Source organism: Rhinopithecus bieti, unplaced genomic scaffold (genome assembly GCF_001698545.2).
Source record: "Rhinopithecus bieti isolate Rb0 unplaced genomic scaffold, ASM169854v2 scaffold_30957, whole genome shotgun sequence".
Classification (NCBI taxonomy): domain Eukaryota; kingdom Metazoa; phylum Chordata; class Mammalia; order Primates; family Cercopithecidae; genus Rhinopithecus; species Rhinopithecus bieti.
In genome coordinates, this window is record NW_016813678.1 from 1,236,511 (window position 1) to 1,253,996 (window position 17,486).

The 17,486-nt window shown below is 34.6% G+C and overlaps 1 protein-coding gene across 1 annotated transcript in view; it reads left to right on the forward strand.

Moving 5' to 3' along the window:
- The window catches only part of TBC1D32 (TBC1 domain family member 32), a gene marked incomplete at its 3' end in the record, with an annotated part of 224,148 nt that overhangs the window by 35,961 nt on the left and 170,701 nt on the right, over window positions 1-17,486 (forward strand). The window contains exons 9-13 of the mRNA XM_017848884.1: window positions 620-763; window positions 7,044-7,062; window positions 7,499-7,558; window positions 12,356-12,446; window positions 16,423-16,563. Coding sequence (XP_017704373.1) covers window positions 620-763; window positions 7,044-7,062; window positions 7,499-7,558; window positions 12,356-12,446; window positions 16,423-16,563 — 455 coding nt within the window. The remainder of the gene's footprint in view (window positions 1-619; window positions 764-7,043; window positions 7,063-7,498; window positions 7,559-12,355; window positions 12,447-16,422; window positions 16,564-17,486) is intronic.

The window sequence follows — 17,486 nt, forward strand, 5'->3', positions numbered from 1 at the left end:
ATTTCTATTTTTATTTTTCTTAAGCTTGTCGTGTTTTATACTTAGCTATGTGAATCACAAGTACCACTTTACATCATTTATCACAAGGTAAAAAGAAAATGTAGCATTAGTTATTATTATTATTTTTTTAATGTATCAGTGATCTGAAGATCTGCATTAGGTTCTTATTGGTCTTTACTATTACATTTTGGACAAGTTCCTTAAATATTCTTTAAACTTTTTCCTTTCAGCTCTAAAATTTATTCTAAGTTGTAAGAGAATCTGTGAGTCTAAAAGGAAAGTTAAATTTGCAGATCCAGTATTGAAGTAAAAGAACCTGTTGTTAAAGCAGAAACATTGAGTATGAATCCTACCTATGTCATTTACGGAAATAGAAAAAATGTTTCTGAAGATTATATGCTACTTTATACAGTTTGGATGTTATCTAGCGATAGTGCTTTGTGCCTTTTACTAAGTTGTATGATAAATGCCCAATTAACCAGAACACAATTCTGTCACCAGTGGTGAGCCCTTACCTGGCCTATCTAGTAAGTGATTAATGTTTACTCAATTTCATAAATATAAAGTCTACCACCAGTACTATATAAGTAATTGCATTTCTTTTTTCCCAAACTTTAAGGTATATGGAAGAAATTGTGGAGAGTACTTTGTCCTTGTTAACAGTTAAACATGATCAAAGCCATGTTGTCTCACAAAAGATTTTGGATCCGATCTACTTTTTTGCATTAGTTGATACCAAGGCTGTGTGGTTCAAAAGTGGATGGTAAGGAAAATAGAATATTTTATACCTTTTAGTGCATTGCTGTATCATTTTAATAAATAGCTAATGTTTGAATAGTTACTGTGTACTAAGAGTTCTAATCAGTTTTACATGTGTTAACTCATTTATTATAAAATTTATGAGGTTGGTGGTATTAATTACCCTCCATTTTCAGATGCAGTAACTGAGATATGGAGAAGTTAACTTGCCCAAGATTTTTTACCTGTTAAGTGGCAGAGCCAGAATAGGATTTTAAGTGGTATTTCATTTGAGTCTATTTAAGCTGAATGACTTATTCAAAATCTATTTTTTCCTTAGTGTAAAAGCTTCAAAAATTTTAAGCAGATGTGGTATAACATAAGGATTCAATACGTATTTTTTTTGGGCTTAGGAGATATTTTTGAAAGTATTTTTTCATTTGCCTCCCTCCTGAATCTGAAGTTTGGGGAATGTGTTTAGTGTCTGAACCTGGCAATTTCTCATAATGCTGGCACTGACACTAATATTAAGAGTAGAGAGATCTTTATACTGTTACCTCCCTCAACCTCTGTCGAATAAGAGATGTCTGTGTTTGTCAGTAGTAGCAACAGGACTGACGTTTGTGCTCACATTGTTTTCTCTCTCATTCTGTACTGGGCACCTAGGTACTATATTTCTTGCACTTGAGAAGAGAGAGGCTGGGGCATTCATTTACACTTCAGCACAATTTGGATGTTATCTAGCGATGGTGCTTTGTGCCTTTTACTAAGTTGTATGATAAATGCCCAATTAACCAGAACACAATTCTGTCTCCAGTGGTTAACCCTTACCTGGCCTATCTAGTATGTGATTAATGTTTACTCAATTAAATTAAATTAATTTAAAATGAACCCTTTGTTCCTCACATCTAACACTTAAATTTTTTTCGTGATTATCAAATTATACCGTTATTTGAGAAAATATGCAAAATATGTAAAAGCTGAAATAAAATTAAAATTTTCTAATTATACAATGCAGGGATAACAACTGTTAAGATTTTGTTTCATGTAGATATGTTGTATATACTTTTATATTTATCTGTTTAGGTCATCTTTTTTTCTTTTTTTAACAAAATCAGTCATATTTTACTAACTGTAATTAACTTTTTTTCATTTGACTTTCTTATTGCTAGGAGTTGATTCTTAAGAGAATGGGGTACAAATTTATTTAAAATCACATTCTGAAGTGTGTTCTAGTATACATGAAAATTCATCACATCCTCCTATAATTTTGCATCTAAGGCAGGAGTTGCCAAATTTTTTATGTAAAGAGCCAGACCATAAATATTTTGACTTTATGGGCTGTACAGTCCCTATTGCAGCTGTTCAACCCAATTGTTGTAGCTCCAGAGCATCTATACATAATAGGCAAATGAATGGACTTGACCGTTCCAGTGAATTTTTTTTGCAAAATTGGGTCTAGGCAGAATTTGATCTGAGGGCTGTAGTTTGCTGACCCTGGTCTAAGAGATATACTATGAAGATTTCTTTTCAGAACATGGTCAATATTAAAATAGTTTAATACTATATCAACTTATTTCTCTTATTAAATTTGAAAAAAAGGATTAATAATTTTGAAAACATTTTAAGCTACAAGGTTTAAAACACAAGGTTTTGATTAACCTTCAGTTAACCAAAACACAATTTAATCAATGTTTAATTAAAACTCTATTCCCAGCTGGGCACGGTGGGTCACATCTGTAATCCCAGCACTTTGGGAGGCTGAGGTGGATGGATCACTTGAGGTTGGGAGTTTGAGAACAGCTTGGCCAACATAGCAAAACCCCATCTCTATTTAAAAGCAAAAAAAAGAAAAAAAAAGAAAACAGTACAAAATCCTCTATTCCCTAGAATTCTGAAAAAATTTTGACTTGTATTATACTGTTTAATATTTTATTCTTTAAAAAAATTTTTTTTATTATACTTTAAGTTCTGGGGTACATGTGCAGAACATGCAGGTTTGTTGCATAGGTATACATGTGCCATGGTGTTTTGCTGCACCCATCAACCCGTTATCTATATTAGGCATTTCTCCTAATGCTATTCCTCCCATAGCACCCCACCCCCTGACAGGCCCTGGTGTGTGATGTTCCCCTCCCTGTGTCTATGTTTTCTCATTGCTCAACTCCCAATTATGAGTGAGAACATGCTGTGTTTGGTTTTCTGTTCTTCTGATAGTTTGCTGACAATAATGGTTTCCAGCATCATCCCATTTCCCTGCAAAGGACATGAACTCATCCTTTCTTATGGCTGCATAGTATTCCATGGTGTATATGTGCCACATTTTCTTTATCCAGTCTATCATTGATGGGCATTTGGATTGGTTCCAAGTGTATGCTATTGTGAACAGTGCTGAAATAAACATACGTGTGCATGTGTCTTTATAGTAGAACGATTTATAATCCTTTGGGTATATACCCAGTAATGGGATTGCTGGGCCAAATGGTATTTCTAGTTCTAGATCCTTGAGGAATTGCCACACTGTCTTCCACAATGGTTGAACTAATTTACACTGCTGCCGACAGTGTAAAAATGTTCCCATTTCTCCGCATCCTTTCCAGCATCTCTTGTTTCCTGACTTTTTAATGATCATCATTCTAACTGATGTGAGATGGTATCTCATTGCGGTTTTGATTTGCATTTCTCCAATGACCAGTGATAATGAGCATTTTGTCATAAGTTTGTTGGCTACATAAGTGTGTTCTTTTGAGAAGTGTCTGTTCATATCCTTTGCCCACTTTTTGATGGGGTTATTTGTTTTCTTCTTCTTAATCTGTTTAAGTTCTTTGTAGATTCTGGATATTAGCCCTTTGTCAGATGAATAGATTACAAAAATTTTCTCCCTTTCTGTAGGTTGCCTGTTCACTCTGATGATAGTTTTTTTTTGCTATGCAGAAGCTCTTTAGTTTAATCAGGTCCCATTTATCAATTTTGGCTTTTGTTGCCATTGCTTTTGGTGTTTTAGTCATGAAGTCCTTNCTTAGGAGATATTTTTGAAAGTATTTTTTCATTTGCCTCCCTCCTGAATCTGAAGTTTGGGGAATGTGTTTAGTGTCTGAACCTGGCAATTTCTCATAATGCTGGCACTGACACTAATATTAAGAGTAGAGAGATCTTTATACTGTTACCTCCCTCAACCTCTGTCGAATAAGAGATGTCTGTGTTTGTCAGTAGTAGCAACAGGACTGACGTTTGTGCTCACATTGTTTTCTCTCTCATTCTGTACTGGGCACCTAGGTACTATATTTCTTGCACTTGAGAAGAGAGAGGCTGGGGCATTCATTTACACTTCAGCACAATTTGGATGTTATCTAGCGATGGTGCTTTGTGCCTTTTACTAAGTTGTATGATAAATGCCCAATTAACCAGAACACAATTCTGTCTCCAGTGGTTAACCCTTACCTGGCCTATCTAGTATGTGATTAATGTTTACTCAATTAAATTAAATTAATTTAAAATGAACCCTTTGTTCCTCACATCTAACACTTAAATTTTTTTCGTGATTATCAAATTATACCGTTATTTGAGAAAATATGCAAAATATGTAAAAGCTGAAATAAAATTAAAATTTTCTAATTATACAATGCAGGGATAACAACTGTTAAGATTTTGTTTCATGTAGATATGTTGTATATACTTTTATATTTATCTGTTTAGGTCATCTTTTTTTCTTTTTTTAACAAAATCAGTCATATTTTACTAACTGTAATTAACTTTTTTTCATTTGACTTTCTTATTGCTAGGAGTTGATTCTTAAGAGAATGGGGTACAAATTTATTTAAAAATCACATTCTGAAGTGTGTTCTAGTATACATGAAAATTCATCACATCCTCCTATAATTTTTGCATCTAAGGCAGGAGTTGCCAAATTTTTTATGTAAAGAGCCAGACCATAAATATTTTTGACTTTATGGGCTGTACAGTCCCTATTGCAGCTGTTCAACCCAATTGTTGTAGCTCCAGAGCATCTATACATAATAGGCAAATGAATGGACTTGACCGTTCCAGTGAATTTTTTTTGCAAAATTGGGTCTAGGCAGAATTTGATCTGAGGGCTGTAGTTTGCTGACCCTGGTCTAAGAGATATACTATGAAGATTTCTTTTCAGAACATGGTCAATATTAAAAATAGTTTAATACTATATCAACTTATTTCTCTTATTAAATTTGAAAAAAAGGATTAATAATTTTTGAAAACATTTTAAGCTACAAGGTTTAAAACACAAGGTTTTGATTAACCTTCAGTTAACCAAAACACAATTTAATCAATGTTTAATTAAAAACTCTATTCCCAGCTGGGCACGGTGGGTCACATCTGTAATCCCAGCACTTTGGGAGGCTGAGGTGGATGGATCACTTGAGGTTGGGAGTTTGAGAACAGCTTGGCCAACATAGCAAAACCCCATCTCTATTTAAAAAGCAAAAAAAAGAAAAAAAAAGAAAAACAGTACAAAAATCCTCTATTCCCTAGAATTCTGAAAAAATTTTGACTTGTATTATACTGTTTAATATTTTTATTCTTTAAAAAAATTTTTTTTATTATACTTTAAGTTCTGGGGTACATGTGCAGAACATGCAGGTTTGTTGCATAGGTATACATGTGCCATGGTGTTTTGCTGCACCCATCAACCCGTTATCTATATTAGGCATTTCTCCTAATGCTATTCCTCCCATAGCACCCCACCCCTGACAGGCCCTGGTGTGTGATGTTCCCCTCCCTGTGTCTATGTTTTCTCATTGCTCAACTCCCAATTATGAGTGAGAACATGCTGTGTTTGGTTTTCTGTTCTTCTGATAGTTTGCTGACAATAATGGTTTCCAGCATCATCCCATTTCCCTGCAAAGGACATGAACTCATCCTTTCTTATGGCTGCATAGTATTCCATGGTGTATATGTGCCACATTTTCTTTATCCAGTCTATCATTGATGGGCATTTGGATTGGTTCCAAGTGTATGCTATTGTGAACAGTGCTGAAATAAACATACGTGTGCATGTGTCTTTATAGTAGAACGATTTATAATCCTTTGGGTATATACCCAGTAATGGGATTGCTGGGCCAAATGGTATTTCTAGTTCTAGATCCTTGAGGAATTGCCACACTGTCTTCCACAATGGTTGAACTAATTTACACTGCTGCCGACAGTGTAAAATGTTCCCATTTCTCCGCATCCTTTCCAGCATCTCTTGTTTCCTGACTTTTAATGATCATCATTCTAACTGATGTGAGATGGTATCTCATTGCGGTTTTGATTTGCATTTCTCCAATGACCAGTGATAATGAGCATTTTGTCATAAGTTTGTTGGCTACATAAGTGTGTTCTTTTGAGAAGTGTCTGTTCATATCCTTTGCCCACTTTTGATGGGGTTATTTGTTTTCTTCTTCTTAATCTGTTTAAGTTCTTTGTAGATTCTGGATATTAGCCCTTTGTCAGATGAATAGATTACAAAATTTTCTCCCTTTCTGTAGGTTGCCTGTTCACTCTGATGATAGTTTTTTTTTGCTATGCAGAAGCTCTTTAGTTTAATCAGGTCCCATTTATCAATTTTGGCTTTTGTTGCCATTGCTTTTGGTGTTTTAGTCATGAAGTCCTTGCCCATGCCTGTGTCCTGAATGGTATTACCTAGGTTTTCTTCTAGGGTTTTCATAGTTTTAGATCTTATGTTTAAGTCTTTAATCCATCTTGAGTTAAGTTTTCCCAACACCATTTATTAAATAGGAAATCCTTTCCCCATTGCTTGTTTTTGTTAGGTTTGTCAAAAATTTATTCTTTTTTTTTGAGACGGAGTCTCTCTCTGTCACCCAGGCTGGAGTGCAGTGGCGCAATCTCGGTTCACTGCGACCTCTTCTTCCTGAGTTCAAGCGATTCTTCTGCCTCAGCCTTCTGAGTAGCTGGGACTACAGGTGCGTGCCACCACGCCTGGCTAATTTTTATATTTTTAGTAGAGACAGGGTTTCACCATATTGGCCAGTTTGAGACCATACTTGAACTCCTCCTGACCTCGTGATTCGCCCACCTTGTCCTCTCAAAGTGCTGGGATTACAGGTGTGAGCCACCGCACCCGGCCAATATTTTTATTCCTAAGTGAAATGAAGAAACTATATTTTGAACACTAATGATATCTTATATAATCTAGCTAAACAATATTTATAGTTTTCCCTGGCTTTGTGCAATGCTATACATTTAAATGTTTTAATTACATCTATATTTTGCTCCAAGGAGAGAGTTAAAGCTCTTTTGACACTTTGAATCATTTTTAATTATAGTTGGCAGAAAATGATTAGGGTACTGTCACTTTAGAGCATTTCAGTGTTGGCAGATTTCTGCACATGTAGACCATACAGTATCCTCTTCAGTATAAGAGTTGTGCTGTTTTTTTTTTTTTTTTTCCCCCACTGTGTATCTTTTTTTGGATTCTGTCATATGCATACTTTTTTGGTGGTGATTTTAAAATAGTTTAGTGTGGAAATTGGACACGATTGATGGATAGAATGTTCTTCTACTGGTCGGTCACTAAATGATCTGCAAGTTTTTTGATATGATTTGCATTCTTGTGATTGCTATCCTCCTAATCCAGTGCACACATAAACACCTGTCATTGACTATAATGGTTTAAATCTAAGCTATTGTGTGATTTATGATGTGATTGAAGATAATGCAGGAAAAATAGATTTTGAGTGGCACAGCTTGAGTATTAAATATCATTTCCTTTTAATTTTAGCATGCACATTATAGCAGAACTACAGTATTAAGACTTCTTGAAAAGAAATATAAGTCTCTGGTAAGTCTGTAATTCCTTTTTTATGTTGAGAAATAATACTACCAAAATATATATGATGTAATAACTTGAATATGCAAAGTTGTGTGGTGATAATTAATATTGGATAATGAAGCAATTCGCCTTTTATGTGATCTTAAACTACCATCCTGTGGAACATAAAGTGATAACAATAGAGACTTAAAATGAATGCAGTCAGGATAGCAATTAGAAAATATGTTTTATGTATATAGTAAATTGGCTTCTATAAATAACAAGCTGGTTTGAGAGAAGCCATATTTTTAAGCAGTAGCATGTAGTTTGATTCAGATCAAGTATTATTAAAGCCATTACTTCTATAATATAGACCCATATTTTTCAGTGAAAATTACATGACAAAAGTCATAATGATAAATACTTTTGCATTTTCAGTAATTGGTTTGAGTTATACCAAATGTAGACTTAATACTCTAAAATATATTACCAAAATCATCTACATTTGTTACTACTAGTAGAACAATGTATAAGGGTACTGAAAGAATTAAAAAGAAATCAGCAAGTCTAATAAATAATTGACAAAATGAAAACCACAAAATTTATTAAGATATTCAAATGTTATACTGATATAGCTTTGAGTCAATAAACATCGTTTATGTAGTTAGGCAGAACCTTGATTTAGAAGTCACATGAAGAAAAGATTCTGAAATTGTGATTTTTGGTTGAGTGCAGTAGAGCATAAAATGAGGGAAGGAGAACAATAATTGTTTTGTGTTTGAGAATCAAGAGAATTGAGCAGCAGCAGAAGAGAGGGATATTGAATAATAGGGTAAGAATTTATTTGTAAAGGTAAAATATACTTAAAAATTTTTAGAGAAATTGAATTTAAATAATTCTTTCTCCACATTTCATTTTTCTCTCATTCGCATTTAAACAAAACTTTGTTTTTGCTTTATGAGCATAGACTGATACAGAAAGGAAAAAATAAAGAACAGGATGAATTTTTCCCATGGTTTATGTACAGATAATAAGTCACTGTTGTATTCACAGAGGCTCCAGTGAAAGTATTCAAATAAGGTTTTTTACAGATTAATTCTTAAAATTGGTTTTATTTTGAAAAAGTTAACTATACCTTAACTGTTAACCTGCCAAATGGAATTATGTATTAAAATCATCTTAATATTTTATCAACTTAGTCAAATAGTTATTTTATGTATTAGTGTATCAAACTTTTTTGACATTTCAACTTAAACCTCCTTTGCTCTAAAAGCTTTCCTAAATTTACAAAGTATCAAAATATTATTCATGTTATATTTATTGTTTTAAAGTAAACTTGGCCCCACTTTTGAAAATAAACATTGGGGAAAATGATGCAAGATCTGTTTATTCCCTTTGTATTTTCAGAATCAAGGATCAAATTTTGTGCATCTGTGATGGAAATCGCAGACCACTCCATCAATTTGTGTTTCTGTTCTATAAGAGATTCTTGTGTAAGAACTTTACTCATAGCAGCCTGTTTAGCATGATGATCTGCTGATATATTTCCTCTAGCTTCTCATCATTGCTCTCTGATGTCGTTTTCTGCAGTGATGAAATATCTGCATTGTACAACATGGTAACCATGAGCCACATAGGACTGCTGAAAACTTGAAATGAGACTAGAGTAAATGGGAAACTGTCTTTTAAATTTTATTTAGTTTTTATTAATTTAAATTTAAATAGGCGTGTGGTTGGTGGCTACTGTATTTGTGTGGTTCTATTCTATCTTATGTTTATGACATTTTCAGTAGGTGGCATTAAGCTGTCAATTTTTGTATATGCTGTTGGTTTTTTATAGATATCCCTGAAAAAGTTAAGATAATCTTTGTTTCTATAGCATCTCAAAGACATGAACTGGTTAAAAGTTTTGGCTGTCAGCGTAAATATTTAACCTTTAATTTTTAACAATTTGAATCTTGATTCAGTCAACCCCTAAAGGAATGGTTTCTGAAACGGCTTTATTTAGTGCCATTTTTACTGCTCTCTGAAAGTCATTTTAAAAAAATGACTTGACGGCTTGGTCATTTAAATTCTCCGTTGGTTTTTCCTGTCTTATTGTCTTACTTAACCTTTTTAAAAATCTCTGTCTTAGGGGTTAACAATTAAATGAACTGGCTGGTATATATTTGATAGTATAGGGCAATAAGTATCAAATACAACCCTGAATTTTATAGCAAATTTGTGTCTATTTTCACAGGGGTTAGAAAAATCATTCATTATACTCTCAACTTGACTCTTTAGACTAGTATTTAAATTCACCTACTATAGATCTGCTTTCTGCTCCTGTGGTTTAAAGGGATGTCATGTAATGTGATTGTTTGTGTCCTGAGATTATTCCTTTTCTTTCCTGTGATTGCTGCCTTTTCTCAAATAAATATAGCATGTTTAAGAAAATATAAGGGAAAGAGTAGAAGGAAAAGAAGGGAGTGTAAGTAAGTGGATAGTGAAGATAAAGCTGGGTAGGAATTGTTGCAAGGAGGGTGGATTTCTAAAGCCTTGAATGAATGAAAGAGTCTTTGAGAGAGATTATTTTGGAGACAATGTTTTGAGTTTTCAGTTAAAGAAGCAGTCTATTGTTTGTTCTTTTGTCTTCTAATTCTTTAGAGCTTCTCTTAAGTGCATTATTTTATAAATTTTCATGTCAAGAGTTTCCTAAAGTGTCAGTTGTTATTTTAATCCACTTCTGTTTTATTTTGTTTTTTGTTAGAAAATGGGTCAAAGGTTCTAGGTAGAGATAGGGGAGAAGTATTGAAGCAAAAAGATGTTTAATACATTGTATAATAATCCAAGCAAAAGATGATGGAACCATGGAAGAAGGATAAGACAGAATTGGGATAAATGGATGGACTCAAAATACTTTATTTAGAATGCAGGATTTAGAGGACTTTTGAATGAGGGGGTTGTGATTGAGGCCTCAGACAATTGATGATTAATGTCATTCACTGAGATAAGTAACACAGTGGGAGGCACACATTTGCTGGAAAAGATAATGATTTTTAGATTTGTTAGATTTAGTCATATTTGAAATGCAGATTTCTAGGAGGCATGGGTCTGGATCCCTGACGTTTGATTTAGAAAAGACTTGTAGATATGGGAGGGGGAGGGGTCCCCAAGACAACCCCCAGGTTTAATGATTTGCTAGGAGGAGTCATAGGATTCAGCATATAGTTATGCTTTCAGCTATCATTTATAACAATGAAAGGATACAAAGAACAATCAGCAAAGAGGAAAAAGTTCATTGAGTGAAGTGTGGAAGATATGAAATCGCTTCCAAGAGTCTTTTCCCCACTAGAATCACATAAGACATGCTAAATTCTTTCAGCATTGAATTGTGGCAACTTATGTGAAATGTTATACACCAGGGAAGCTCATTAGAAACTCAGTGCCTGGTTTTTGTTTTTGAGGAAGGGCTGCTGATCACATGGAAACCCTCTGCCTCGTACATACCAGGGTCCAAGACTCCTAGAGGTAAAGCAGGTATTTCTCATAAACCACATTACTTGTGTAAACATTGTCAGCCATTCTCAGTTCTCAGAATGATGACAGCCCTCCTGAAATGCAAGTTCCTAGATGCTATCAAAATCCCACCTTGTAAGGAGGCCTTTTCTAAAGCTAGAAGTCCTGCTATGTTACCTGTTTTCTGCGTGCGACTGAGGCCATAGCAATGAACGAGATGGGAAAATCCAGTGATTCCTTGATGCTACAATTATGAACTTGCTTCTTTTCAAACCTTCATTTCCTTTCCTATCTAAAGCTTAATTAATCCTTCCTTCCACTTGGATTCCATCTGCTTCTTCCTCTTGTATATATTTTTTTTCTATCAACTCTCCCCTTTCTCTCCTATAGAGTCAAACTCTTCCTCTCTGTTGGCTTCCCCCAGTAACATTTAAGCATAACCATATCCTTCTAACCTGAAAAAGAGTTTAATCTTGACTCTAAGAGACAGTTGTTGGTCTGTTTTAAAATTTTCCTCGCTGTCTTTCTTGAAAATAAAAATTATGCTAACTGCCTTTACTTTTTCACTTCCTATTCCTTTATTTGGTAGAGTCTGGCTTTATTCAAACTCTCTGAAACTGATCTTTTCAAGGTCCCCAACAACTGCCTTGTTACCAGACTTAACAATGATCACACCGTATATCACTGGTGACTTTTATTTTTTTTTGGGAATTAGGATAAGAGGCCATCGATGGGTAGGCAGGTGCTGAGGAAAGGGGAGAAGATTTGAAGCCCCTGCTTGTGGAGAATGAGAGGAGGAGTTAGAATGGAGACTAGTAGGAGAATCGCTGGGTACAGTAGGGGTTGGAGATCATTTTTTTATTGTGACTCTTTTCTTTGACTTATGAGATTTTTCTTTATCAACTTTTAGCAATTCTGCTATTTGAGATGGAAATAAAGACTTGATCCACTTGATATTTTGCTGCCTGGGTAGGAGGAAAAGATTCTAAGGCAAAGGAACTGGACAAGATAGTTTCTAAAGTTATGGTCATGGCCGCAGAGTTTTTAAATCTTTCACTATAAAATATAAAGTATATATTTATTTCTGTGCAATGACACCAACATTCTAACATTATTGTATTTGTTGGTCCACAAATATTTTCACGGTGTTCACCAGAGTGATGCCATAGTTAAAATGTAATTGAGGAGGCTGAGCTTTAATAGCTAGAAAGGTACTATACTAAATATTTTTCTCAAATATTTCTCCAAAGCATTTTTATAGCTTTGACTTTTAATTCTTGGACTTGAGGGCTGCAAAGTTCTGGAATTAATAACTTATTATTTCATCAGATAACTACAGCCATTCAACAGTGTGTTCAGTACTTTGAACTGTGTAAGACTAGGAAAGCTGAGGACACCTTGGGACATTCAAAGCACTGCAGTAAGTATTATTTCCTCTATTACATACTTTTAAAAATGGTAAATTTTATTAGTAAATAGAGTTTATTAGTAACTTTTATTTTTAAATGATTGTTACTATGGTAAATGAGGTCACTTTTATTAATGACATTGGAAAATATATTTTACACATTTATAAGATACACTATAATCATTATTTTCTATAACAGATCTACATTTGAAATTAATATACAACCATACTGATTCTTATTAGATGCAGTTCTTCAATTCATACTAGGGTATATAACCTAATCTGTTATATTGCAATAATATACAGTCCATTCTTTCCCCTACAGTAATGTATCAGTCATCTAATCAGGCACATATGCACTTTAATGGGAGAAAAACTTACATAAAATGTTGTTTTTATTTTTGAACACTCCGTGTCACCCCGTGATCCTTCTTTGCTTATTCTCTGTCTGAGCTAAAATGTCCCGAATGCTTCGTAATCTGGCCCCAATTTCTCTGTACGATCTCTTCTCTAGTTATTGACTAAAATGAATCTTCTCTTAGTCTTTTTTGCATACCAATGCCTATACAACATTATTTTTACTCCTACTGCCCCATCCATAATTCCCTACACTAATAGATATCTTATTTATCATGAAAGAAGAAATTGTATTTTATTAATTAATTTTTTTAGACAGAGTCTCGCTGTGTCATCCAGGCTGGAGTGCAGTGGCATGATCTCGGCTCACTGCAACCTCTGCCTCCCGGGTTCAAGCGACTCTCCTGCCTCAGCCTCCCAAGTTGCTGGGAGTACAGGTGCCTGCCACCACACCCGACTAATTTTTTGTAGTTTTAGTAGAGATGGGGTTTCACTGTGCCGGCCAGGCTGCTCTTGAACTCCTGACCTTGTGATACCCCCACCTCGGCCTCCCAAAGTGCTGGGATTACAGGCCTGAGCCCCTGCTCCTGGCAGAAACTGTATTGTAAATTTCAAGGCCTCCCTGCCTATTCTAAATTTTTCTTGCTCTTGCTTATGTCAACGATTTGCCATGTGAACCTGATAGCTTTTATTGTTCTGTTGTTTTTATGTTGTTTCCTTAAGCATATAGTAAGCTCTTTTGAGAGTATGACGATATCTTATACTTTTCTTCATTCTTGGGTGAATTTCTTTATCTAACTTAAAGCAAGGAGGATGGTGATAGACCAATAATTAATGGGTTTCACAAGCTAGTGTTTAGTAGGGGAGGAGAAAGTGTAGAAGTTATAATTTATTCTTCAAGAGAAGGAAAAAGTCATATAAGTTCATGTGTTATCTCATTTACAGACTTACAGATTTCTCTAATTTCTTGATATTAAAATGTAATATTTAGCTCCTTTCCCCCCATTACTCTCTCAGCCCTTCATGGTTTTGCTCTCTTCCCTATCTACTAAAGACCCCAGGGTGCCTCACTGCATTTTTTGTTGTTGTTGTTGCCATGTTTTTAAAAGAATTCTTGCGCATTTCTCTTTCAGAGTTTTCTGCCTGAAGTTGCCCAGCTTTAGGTCAATTCAATTCTGTATGTTTTCTGGTACTCAGGAAATTAAGCAGAGAGTATATGGCTTGATAGTAAATATATATTTTCTGACTTCAGTTGCTCTCTCTCTGTTGCTTTGGAATCCTCCTAGATGTTCTTTCTTCAGGGTTCCATAACAGCTATTACAAGCCCTTGTCAGTCTCATCGAACCCTCTGCTTTGCTCCTGCCTAATTCTCTCTCAGGAGGAGGAGCCCTTGCTTACTCTTTCATTAAGAAAAATGGAACTTTCCAGATATGAATTCTCTAAGTGTCTTGCTTCTTTGTATGCAAATATATATTTATGTGCCCTAATCAATATTTCCTTTTCTTAGCCTGCAAAGAAGAGATGTTTTGTTTTCGATTGGTGTCTTGATTCTTTTATCTTCTGTGTGTGTGTGTGTGTGTGTGTGTGTGTGTGTCTTTTAAGAACCAGAACATTGCTTGTGTGTGTGTTTGTGTGTGTGTTTGTGTGTGTTTTAAGAACCAGAAGATTGTTATTATTGTGTCTCACTTTCTACTGGCACTTTTCCCTGCATCCTCTAACCTTCTCGTGTGTCTTTCATATTAAAAAATTGAACAAGTTCTTTGCTTCATTGTGTGCCTTACCTCTCTGCTTCCCATTAGAGAAGAGCTCTTCTATTCTAAGTAGTCTCTATACTCCCAGGTCCCGTTCTTTACCTTATATTCACTTTTCAGCCATGGAAATAAGGCTTTTATTTCTTCTGCCCCATGACCTTCCCATGTATCAACATCTTCTCTTTCTCGTCCTACTTCTACAGCATTTGCTTTCACTCTTCTTCATGGTAACATTCTTGTTTATAGTTCCTCATTCTCTAAGTTTTTCTTGGTCACTTGAAAATCTCTTTCTTTTTCTTTGTATGTTTGTACTCATAAAGATTTTGCCCTTGGCTCTTTTCTCACCTTAGTCTACCTGCTGTCTTGGGAGGAAACTATTTACTTTCATGGTTTCAAATATTATATATTTATATATAAATGATGACTGGAATATTTGAGACCACATCCCTTTCCTGAATTTCACACACACGCACTCACCTTATTTAGTGTCTCTATCTGGATATTACATGGGCACTTTGAATTAAAATATTAAAGATTGAAATCACAGTTTTTTTTCCCTTTTTAGACTTTCTTTTTTTTTTAGACAAAGTCTCACTCTGTCACCCAGACTGGAGTGCAGTGGTGCGATTTTGGCTCACTGCAACCTGCGCCTCCCAGGTTCAAGCAATTCTCGTGCCTCAGCCACCATAGTAGCTAGGATTACAGGCGCTTGCCACCATGCCCGGCTAATTTTTGTATTTTTAGTAGAGACGGGGTTTCACCATGTTGGCCAGGCTGGTCTCAAACTCCTGACCTCAGGTCATCACCTGCCTCGGCCTCCCAAAGTGCTGGGATTACAGGCATGAGCTACTGCGCCTGGCCTTCTTTTTAGAATTACTTAAATAGAAGAAAACTTTACTCTGAACAAAGATACCTGAATTAGGACCTTGAGTTTTCTTATCTTCTCATTCTTTCACTCTCCATATGTAATCCTTCCTAAGGCATATTGATTTTATTTTCTTAAACTTTTATTTTTACCACTCTTCTGCATTCCTTTTACTAATGTTTTGTTCATGATTTTTTTGATAGATCTTTTTATTTCAGACTTTGACCTTCTTTTATTCACTTTTATATTGCCATCAGAGCCTGATTTTCACAGTTCATATTTATTACTTTGCTACTTAAAACCCTTTGATATCTTCCCAATTGCCCCTATAATAAAGTCCAGATTCCTTATGAGGCTAAGTCCCTCCATGATCTGCCCCTTCTAGTCCGTTCTCTTCCACTTGTTCTCCTCATGCTCTGGTCGGATCAGATTATTTGCCATACTCTGGATTGGAAGCCCAGTTTCATGGTTTTTAATGGTTTTTGACACTAGTGTTCAGGATCTTATATAGAATAGGTACTCAACAGACTTTGAATGTGCAGGTGAATGAGTGAATGACAAATAACATTTTGGGAGATGTCTATATCTTAGAGATTCTAATTTCACTTAGATGTGTGCTTGTTAATATGATCTTTTGTAATACTGGCTTTTAATTGGTGAAATTAAACAGTAACTAACATTTTCTATTAACTTTCTTCTGCCCTTAACTTACTTTTGAAGTTCCTCTTCAGTGACAGATAACTGTGACAATCTTATGGTATTTATTTTAGAATGGACACTATATGTATACTATTCCTTTCTGAGGCTGCTTTTTAAGATGATTGCTTTTCTTTGGGGTTTTATTGTAAAGGATCTTAGGAAACAATAAGGAAAATACATAATTAAAAAATTTTAGACTAACAGGTTAGTCTCCATTCTAACCTGTAGCCTTATTTAATGTCTAGAAGGGAATGAAGACAGGTACTGTAAAATATGATGATGCTAAATAAATGTTCTTGTTTGCTTCTCTTTTAAGGAAAAAAGCAGAAAACTTTCTACTACTTAGGACAAGAATTACAATATATTTATTTCATTCACTCACTGTGCCTTTTAGGAAGATTATTGATCTATAAACAAGGCAGAAAATTATTTCCTATTAAGCTGAAGAATAAAAAAGGTAAGTACAATTAGGAGAAATAAATTTTGTTAAGATGTGCTAAGATTTATATATGATGAAGTATTCAAACTTGGAAATTTGACATGTTCCTTTCTACGGTACTTAGCTACATACCTTTTAGTCTATTGATAGCTTATACACTACGAAGTGTTTGTTTTCTTTTAGTTTTCAGTGTGTACTTCTTCCTACATGTATTTTTTATTTGTTTTGTTTTGTTATTCTTCAGCCTTTAGGAATCCAGATATAGATTTAGAACTAGAAGACCTTAAGTTCTCATTCCATTATAAACTAGTTGTGATCTTTTGGGAAAATCACTTAACCTTTGTTGTTTCAGTTTCTTTATCTGTAAAAATTGAATTGTGAAATCAGTAATATTTGGCTTGCAGAATTTTTGTGATCACAGAGAAATGAGGTTTGCAAATACTGTTTTATAAACTGCAAAGCCCTGTGTCATTTTATATATTACCATATTATTTTTACCCTAAGTCTCATTTACTTTTTTCCTGTCAAACTTTAGCACATGCTGTTAGTATATTCTTAAACTCTTAAGGGAATTAAAATGATAACTAAGAATGTAGTATATAACAGGGACCAGCAAACTGTTTTTTTTTTTTTTTGTAAAGCACCACATAGTAACATAGTAAATATTTTAGGCTGTTTTGGCCACATACTACTTTTGTATATTCTCTCTATGTGTGTACGAAAAAAGAGTTAATGCAGCAGGCCTGAAACAGCTATCCTTAGAAAGGCCTGTTTGCTGTTTGTTGTCCCTGTTTGCAGATTACATGATTGTATATTTAGAAAACCCCATCGTCTCAGCCCAAAATCTCCTTAAGCTGATAAGCAACTTCAGCAAAGTCTCAGGATACAAAATTAATGTGCAAAAATCACAAGCATTCTTATACACCAGTAACAGACAAGTA